At 38.0% G+C, this 9,051-nt stretch overlaps 1 protein-coding gene and 1 long non-coding RNA gene across 2 annotated transcripts; both read left to right on the forward strand.

The window, feature by feature from the left end:
• The first annotated feature begins 276 nt into the window (after window positions 1-276).
• LOC146329924 (uncharacterized) lies at window positions 277-1,568 on the forward strand. The gene is made up of 3 exons (XR_014769134.1): window positions 277-470; window positions 583-639; window positions 740-1,568. It is a non-coding gene; the product is annotated as an uncharacterized LOC146329924 (long non-coding RNA).
• Window positions 1,569-4,768: 3,200 nt separating this feature from the next.
• Window positions 4,769-8,207, forward strand: LOC146329925 (uncharacterized). Its single transcript, XM_084714458.1, has 7 exons — window positions 4,769-5,092; window positions 5,214-5,435; window positions 5,641-5,697; window positions 6,200-6,349; window positions 7,190-7,225; window positions 7,335-7,373; window positions 7,501-8,207. The coding sequence occupies exons 1-7, from the start codon at window positions 5,039-5,041 to the stop codon at window positions 7,840-7,842; spliced, it is 900 nt and encodes a 299-aa protein (XP_084570584.1). The 5' UTR covers window positions 4,769-5,038; the 3' UTR covers window positions 7,843-8,207.
• The last annotated feature ends 844 nt before the right edge of the window (window positions 8,208-9,051 follow it).

Genomic DNA, 9,051 nt, shown 5'->3' on the forward strand with positions numbered 1-9,051 from the left:
TGTGGGCATGCAAGTGATCAGCTGAACAAATTTGGGCTTAGTGGTTAATTGAGCCCAGCATGTGTCAGAAAATACTTTTAAGTCCATCAGGATTACAAACAGGATGTGGGCCTTTAATGTTACTGAAACACAGTCGAGTTGGGTAATGAAATTGTGTTGACGCCTATTTTGGTTTTGTCTCCGGAGGCTGCCATGACACCAACCACATCTGACATGAAGTAACACACCTTTAAAGTGCAAGAGCCGTGTGGGCACAGTCAGGCAGTTTAAAAGCTAATGGAGTTTCCTAAGGGGACCAGCTTGACGGTAGCAAACACAGGCTTAATGTTTTATTCATTATTAAGCTGTTTACACTCGTACTTGACCATGTCAGGAGACAGCTCTGACTATCAAGGGATCTGAATGAATTGAAATGCAAGATGAAGTTTTTTCTTCTGATGATTTTCTGCTTGATCAATTCTCCTGTAGTTGTAAGTACAAAAAAATAATACATACTATTTTCTTATTATTATTTTTTTGTCCTATAAATGATTTTCAGCAAATGTGACAAACAAACCAGTGTTTTATTGAATGTTTTTGCAGAATTGTGATCACAGTAGTGATAGCAGTGATTCAGACAGTGAGTCTGACAGTCATGAGGTATGCTAAGAATTAAATGAACACTATCATTCATCAACTATACCAAAACAACTCAGATTTTTTAAAGATATTTTATTGTACTTATTTTGTCTTGCTGCAGAATGGCAATCGTGTCCAGCCCCAGCCTCAGCCGATTCCTCCCTTCCTCTCAATCCCTCTCTGGGAACTGTTCCCTGGTCTGTTCCCACGGCCACCTTCACCTCCAACCCCAACAACAACTACCACAACTACAACCACAACTGCAACCCCAACACCAAGTGTAACCCCAACTACAATCTCAACTACCACCGAAGTCCGAGGAGACAACGGATAGACTGTTCTGATCTGAGAGGCAAACTGAATGACTTCCATTCTCCAACGGCAGAGAGGGTACCCAGTGAGATGGAAATGTGTGTTCTGTGTGTGTGTGTGTGTGTGTGCATGTGTGTGTTACATTTATATGTATGTTGCTAGTATTTTGAAGCCGTTTAAACCAGATTTTGTTTACTTTTACAAAAATATAAATGAATTTCTCAGCATGGTTTCACATTTCAGTACTGGTTCAGCAACCTTTCCACATTCATGTCCCTAATGGAAAATAAATAGAAAAACCTTATAAGAATTTATAAGAATATAGCAAAAATACATGTTAATGGTCATATGTATTATATGATTACCTCATGAAAATGACCACCAGAAAATATTCACATTTAAAGGCTGAAATCAGAAAATTTGATCAAAAACATCAAAACAGTTGACAGTCAATTCAACTGACATTGCAACATTGCAGCTCTACTTGCAAGATTTCAGTTTTACTAATGGTTTCTCAAATTATATAAATCTGAAATTGCACATATCTACTAAGGACATTGTATGTGGATTTACAGTCATATGGTATAGAAGTTACCAGATTATCTCAGCATAATATTGGACACATTCATTAATGATCTTGTATCATACAGGTTTTAGATTAAAACCATATGATTTTTTTCTGTTGATTCCTTTCATGTTTGTCACTTTTCATCTAATTTTAATCAGTATACTGTTTTCTCTCTATCTTTTTCATGTAAAAACCTGAAGAATGCACCAATATATTGTGATTTTGAACATGTACAGTTGAGACAGGCACTTCATCAGGGTGTAATTATGAGTTTTGTCGGAGGTTGGTCTGGAGACAGCTGTGGGAGGGTGCTGACGACATGGCGGTGTAATATCCACTCAGTGGGCACACACATCACCATCCCTGGATCAACACGGCTTAAGAAAGGGATGAGTGTTGAGTCTTTAATACCCAACTCTTTGCTTCATCAGTTAAGTCTGTCAAACTGTACTTTTATCATGACTCAGCCTCTTGACAAATATTCCTATTTATCTTACTGCACTGCCAAGTCTTTTCTGCATTTATTCACAGACAATTTTGACAAAAAATATGTGCATTAATATTCTAATAAACAGATGCCTGCCTCTTGCAGTTTAATCACAGTTCTTTGTGTAATGTTTGTACCAAAACAGTGGGTCTCGTGCAGCTCATTATGAATGTAACCTTATTTCTAAGTTTGTTGGAATGTCAGTTTAAAACACAAACTTTGCTAAATAAAGTACACCAGATTTTTGCCAACCAGTTGCTAAAAATCAATACTTTTGAATCATGCACTGAACAGTGACTTTTGTGTATTTTACAATTTGTATTTGATGCTGGGTTTGAAAAATAAAATTTGATTTGAAGCAAGATATATGTCACAGAAGCATTTTATTTTATTTTTTTCTGTTTTCTTTGACATATTCCTATGAACCCATAGGACTAAAAGATGGCAGAAATGTCATGTGTTGACAACCTTGCTGGAAATAATATAATAAAATAATTATGGTCTGGAGTTAATATTGATGCTGTGTGGATGTTACATTCCATTAAATTACTATAATAATTGTATAAGCCTATTCTGTGTTTTTTGTGTCAAACCGACCTGTCTCATTACTCAATAATTATGATGTTTAGCAATAAATAAATTAAATCTGCCAGCTCTCTAAATCCTGTGTTGCTAAAACAAAGATTCTTTTTATTTCAATGACAGATGATGATTTGTGACATGTTTTAAAAAATATGGAAAGTATGCAGCTTAGGTGGGTTAGTTACCAGCCATGATAGCAGGGCTGGTGTTGCTTTCACCTTGTGAGTCTGTGTGGGTGTGCTGTCATGGCAAAAATGTGGTCCTGGAGACACCTACTGTACTAGGAATTACCACAGAGGCAGTTTTTAGTATTCTGACAGGTGTCTGTGGACGGACTTTGTCACTGCGGTAGCATCAAAACAGTGCAAGATACAAACTTCACAGGTGTGTAATTGAGATCAAAATTAGGGTAGAGTTTGAAGACGGGTGTGGTCCAAACAAGGGGACTGAAAGCAGGGGCCACTGGCTCGCCTCTGGCCCACTTCTTTTGTTTCGTTTGTTTTGTGTAGTTGAGATCAAAATTAAGGTCTAGTCTGAGGATGGGTGTGGTCCAAGCACATGTGGAAGTAGAGGCTAAGAAGTAGAAAAGTTGCCACTGATCACATTTTTTTTTTTTTTTACAAAACTCTATTTATTCAGAAAGTTCTCTCTTTTGCAGGAATTCTGACATTATTTGAATTTGCACAGCAACACACATTTAAACAGATACCTGGTAGAACCAGTCTGCAGATCATCTGCACCTCCACTGGAGCAGTTGGTGTTACATGGGGTGAGTTGCTCACCCATATTTATCCTGCTGGCCTGGGGATTGAACCAACAAATGACTAATGAGTAGACATGGGTCTGAATGTCAATGTGTTGGGCATTGTGGCTGGTGTGATCCCATCACAACATGGCCTCCAGTGTAATTCTGGTGACCACACACACTCACAATCTTACACACTGATTTAGTATTCAAAGTTTAAGTATTTAAATTCATTTTATGTTTTTTTTTTCTGAAAGTTAAAGTACACTTCTTTCATAACTATATGCAGATAGTATTTTATTCATGTTAATATATAAATACTGAGAGTGTAAGATTGACAGAGATCTGCTGTCACTGTACCCCTGTCATGTAGCACCACCATAAACCATAAAATGGACACTAAAATCCACACACTGGTCCTTTAAAGTGAACTTTTGTCAGAAGTATATCCAGATTCATTTTACTTTAAATTAATTTCATACAAAAAAGTATCTAAAATATGATTTTATTGATTCCCAGGACAAAATCCACAATATTACAGCAGCACAAGAGACGGTCTGGCCTTTATTTCACTAAAATTCAACTTTAATCCCTTTTTAAAAGTTGCATCCTTAATCATTGTTAATGGTTGATAATAACTGTGGGATGGAGGATGAGAACTTTTTATAGCTTCTGCAGGGGGCATGCCAGAAAAAGTTTGAGAACCACTGATCAAATTAAATGCTGTACAATACCAAATAACTGTGATTCAGATTTATGTCACTTGCCAAAGACATAATAATCAGGTGGATTTTAGCATCATAGCTATGAATAAGAGTGAGTGTGCAGCTGTCTATTACTGTTGACCATGTAATATACTGATTACGTCTCATCTTACTTCACAGTGAATTCTGGGAGCAGCTCCAGATACACCTGTAAAACGAAAATCAAAGGAGTTCCTAGGAAAATTAAGTGGTTCCTTGTGTGTTTGACACGTTTGAACAACCATTCATTATCTAATTAACTTCTGAATAGTAAAAAATGATTGTGATGTTTCAATCACACTTGGATCGTAAACCCATGTGACCATACACCACAAAATTTAAGTAAAATTAAAAATTAATTGAAGATATAGTAGGTATAGACATAATCTATAGGGTGTTGTGTGTGTTGCTTTAATTACTCACTCTTTGCCACTTTTCTGCAGCATAATTGGATGCTTAATAACGTTCCTGACTGAAAAATTATACCCACTTTTCTACCATTTCCTTATTCATCTTTTTTTCTGTTTCATTGCACATTACGCACATTTTGGTTTTGACCATAATTACAACATGAGACACTGACACATCAGCCACACCCTCAGGTGCTCTGAGTAACAGGAAAACCTCAAGTCTTGGGTTCTTATGTATTTGTTTATTCTTTTCTGTAGACATTACAGCATTATAATAGAAGGAAAACAGGCAGTTTAGGGAATTGACTGGATTTTCTACAGTTTACATATCATTGTTTCATCCAAACCAGAAGATTAGGTAGAATTTGTCTGTTTTTCTCTGTCATGTCTGTCATGTCTGTTCTGTCATTGGTTGTTTCGCTCCGTGAGTAGAACATAAGTCAATGCTCCCTCTCGCTGTGTTTCATTGAATGTACTCCAAGTGCTCTAAGTACACATTTCTCTCAACTGTCATTGATCTTGTGGGAACTAACTCCAAAACCATATTGATTTTTTTGTTTTGTGTCTTTAGCAATGCTTATCATCATTCTGCTGTCATGTTTTACCACAGTGGTGTCTGCAGTGCCAGTAAGTAGGCTTGTATATTGACTATATTCTGGAAAACATTCAAAATGTTGTTTTCACATTTTCTTATGTGCAATCTACTGTGACAATAATCAATTTGAAAATTTTTATTTTATATTTTCAGGCCCATCCTCCAGTCCTTTCACAAGGAGGAGCCACTCAGGCCACAAACCAGCAACCTGACGCTCAGACACCAGCTCCACTATCCCCTAAGGTGGAGCAACCACAACCTGGGGTCTCCCCCCAGTTCCTGCCTCCCACACACTACTACACCTGGTCTCCATTAGGGGGTGGTCCAGTGATCATCCCTGTGCAACAGAGCGTCCACGGATCTCAACAGCCCCTGGTAGGAAAGAGAAAAAAGCACATGGAGACAAATATACACCAAACAACAAAATATAATTAACTCTGCTTTAAAGCTTTCTTCAATTTAATTGTCTGTTATTTTTATGCTTACAACAATAACAAAAATCCCAGAGAATCAGAATGATAGAATAAGTTATAAGCGGATTTTGTTGATGTTTTTAATTTCTTTTCTTTCTTTTTTTCAGATTTTGCCTCCTTATGGATACTCTCGTCTTTTCTCATTACCCTATAGGAATCAGCTGGTAAGATATAGTTAATAGGTACACTGTCTGTGTTTTCTATGGCTGATCCTTAGTTTCCATGCTCTGCAAAAAGAACTGCATGTACTGTTTTGTGCTGTACAATATTTGGTAGACGCAAAAATATTTTTTCCAACCACAATCTAGCCGGAGAGATTTCACCTAGGGGATCTTTGACATATTTCTGCAGAGCACGTTTTTGTGCTGTCAACATACTGTATGAGATAACTGAAACAGTCATAACAGATAGTGTTGTGACAATAAAGATATCAGTAGTTGTACTGCAGTCTGTCACTTGATTTACGACTCTGGGAAGGAAACTTGGATACTGTTTTGCCTCCAGCATGTTTTTCTGTCACGACGTGAGGTCGTAGTGGTAATAATTAGTGTCTGTCTTAAGTTTGGAGTAGAACAGAGTTTGAATTGCACTTTTTTCCAGTCTGAAAGCAGAAATTGTTGACAGATATTAGAATGTACGTAGAATGTCACTTTTTTTCTCCCCCAGTTTTCCCCGTATGGATACCCCATGATTCTTTCATCACCTCTTCAACAAACTGCAGCAAATCAACCTCCAGACAGCTTGGTGTCACCTGCACAAACACCTTCTGGAGCTGCTCCTTTAGGAAATGCACCTCAGCCAATTCAACAACAACAGGTGCCTCTACCTCTATAAACTTAAATAAACGGCAGTGCTCATACAACTTCTAATAAAAAAAAATCATTACATTGTCTATTTAAAAATGTGTCAAAAAGTAAAGGAGAAATGTATTTTTGGAACTAAATCATAAAATGATCATGATATGTCATCGGAGATTAAGGAAATGTGTAAAGTTGAAATACTCACTTTTCTACAGCCGTAATATTCTCCCTTGAAATTTCTGCTCTAGCCTGTATTATTGTTTGTCTGTTTCATGTTAAAGAGAGTTCAAATTAATGCTGGATGTTTGCCGAATGAATAACTGTCTGTTTATGTCTTGTAGGAAATCATAAATAATCTTTTTTAAAGGTGTAGATGTTTATAACAGTTAAATTGAGCAATATGTTAATGGGTCTGGCAGCAGAAGGCACACAGTAACTGAACCCCACCTCCAGAATGTAAATTTTCAGAGCAGCGGGCTTCTTTGACAGACTACTGACAGTTATAAACAGCTGATGAACTTACAGTGTAGGACTAGTTACCTGTTATTGTCAAATAACAATTTTGTCATCTTTGCACAGTGTTCCTGCAGCCAGCCTGAGCTTCCTTGAGTCTGGGGAGGAGGGGGGTGCAGGGGGAAACACAGATCAATTCAACCATAGATTGTTTATGAAAAAAGTATTTCAACCTATTACATATTTCATCTATGGCTCCAACTCGCTATTTGGACTGCAGTACTCATTTTTGGACATGCAGTTATTCTATATCACTCCTTTAAGGGCAAGTAAAGGTTGCATTAAATGGCGACTGCCTATTATCACTACTATTACTACTACTATCTATTATTTTCATCCACAGAATCCCCAAATTGTATACATGCTCCAGCAACCCATGGTAAAAGCAAAATACACTCTGTAACCTCAAATATAATCAGGATAAATACCCAGTCTGTTTTCGTAAGTTTCTCTCTGATGATGTTTTATTGTTGCTGTCATCCTACTAGAACGCTGCACTTGGCAGTCTCAGCTCAGAGGAACTCCAGGTAAAACAAAGCCAAGATTTTAATCTGTCTCTCAGCTTGTTCAAACAATCCACTCAGTGAACTCAGTGATCCCATTGTTCCCCCTCCCTCGCCTCATTCAGTATCTTTCCTCTCTTCTCTGTTTCAGATGTCAGCTACAGCGGGCCAGCTGGGTGTGTACCTGCCCGGTGTGCTCACAAACCCATCAGCAGGAGCCGTTCGGCCCGTGAACCAGGCCGCTGGGCTCACAAACCCAGAAGAGCAAGGCACTGTGGCAACTTTGGCAACCCCGTCAGTCGGAGTCCCGCAGACACAGGGGCCGGCTGGCTTGTCAAATGTAGCCCCGCAGACACAGGGGCCGGCAAGCTCGGGGACACAGCCGCCAGCTAACAGGGTCCCTGCAGATTTGGGGAGTCCAACGCAGGCAGCGGCCACTGTCCAAACACCTGTTGAATCCAAACTTGAACCCACACTGGGACAGCTCATCTGAGACTCCAACAGAGACAACACATAACAACTGCACTTTATTTTACAGTACACTAATAAGACATAACAAGCTGTAGTTTGTACCAAATTAGACAAAAACTAGAAATAATAGACTGTATTACACACTTTTTTAGACACTTACTATACTTTATTACAGTATAATCATGAGCACATTTCAACAGATCTGTGCTGTAAACTTACGTGTAATGTTTCCCCACTGTTAAACTCTTATTAGAATTTATTAGACGATTTATTAGGGATAACAGAACTGTTTTGTAAACTGAAGTGAAATCACATGTCTGCTATTTCCCCTTTTAAAAACAACGTGTGACCCAGATCTACACAAAAAAAGGTTAAAGAACAAGCCAAAGAAGAAGATTTACAGTGCAGTTCTATTGAAACTCGTCCCAAATTACACTCCGAGAAAGTCTAACAAGGGTCTAATGCCGTTTAGTTTTTGTCCTATTTGATAGAAAGTATGGCTTGTTAAGTCTTAGTAGTGTACTGTAAAATAAACTTAACACACTGAGAGAAAACTAAACACATTATCGATAAAATCCATAAACTGACGATGAACCATGGGGAGACCAGATACTAACAAATCAAACGAGGGACAATGACTATGCTTGTGTGGGAGAATGTGGGACACATTACAAATAGTCTAAGTTTGTCCCTTAGCTCGTAACATATGCTTTGCCCTCTGTTTGATTTAGTGGCACATGATAGACAATGGATACGTGGTTTCCCACTCTGTCCATCATATTCCACATTCCACCCTAAATATGTGCAGCTTGACAGGTTGTCAGTTGGCAACAGTGGTGACAGGTTAACCTGCAAGTGACCCAAATGCGTGCAGTTTAATTGACATCAAAACACATCCCCGTGATGACAGTCTTTTCTGCCTTCTTCACAGCCGCTGGATAAAAGCCATATTTTAAAAACATGTCACTCCTGCTGTAACTTTTGAAAACTACAATCAATTAAAATGTGGGACATATTGTGCAATCCCACGTGGAATGGGACACCTGGTCACCCTACGAGTCACTGAAGTTAATCATACATATATCTTTTACCTTAGCAGTTTACTAATTGTAGGTATTTTATTTCATTTATTGTCATTGTTGTTGTTTTTTCCTTTTTAATAAATGATATACAATAAAAAATAACAATAAATCAAGTCAGAATTGTGAACTGTTTTCACCTTTCAAATAAT

This window comes from Lutjanus erythropterus, chromosome 3 (genome assembly GCF_056507025.1).
Source record: "Lutjanus erythropterus isolate fLutEry1 chromosome 3, fLutEry1.hap2, whole genome shotgun sequence".
Classification (NCBI taxonomy): domain Eukaryota; kingdom Metazoa; phylum Chordata; class Actinopteri; order Lutjaniformes; family Lutjanidae; genus Lutjanus; species Lutjanus erythropterus.

Excerpts from the sequence above, each read along its gene's own strand:
- LOC146329925 (XM_084714458.1), top strand. The coding sequence starts at position 5,039 with ATGCTTATCATCATTCTGCTGTCATGTTTTACCACAGTGGTGTCTGCA. Across the intron at positions 5,093-5,213 it reads CAGTGGTGTCTGCAGTGCCA|GCCCATCCTCCAGTCCTTTC; the intron begins GTAAGTAGGCTT and ends TTATATTTTCAG. Across the intron at positions 7,226-7,334 it reads ACATGCTCCAGCAACCCATG|AACGCTGCACTTGGCAGTCT; the intron begins GTAAAAGCAAAA and ends TCATCCTACTAG.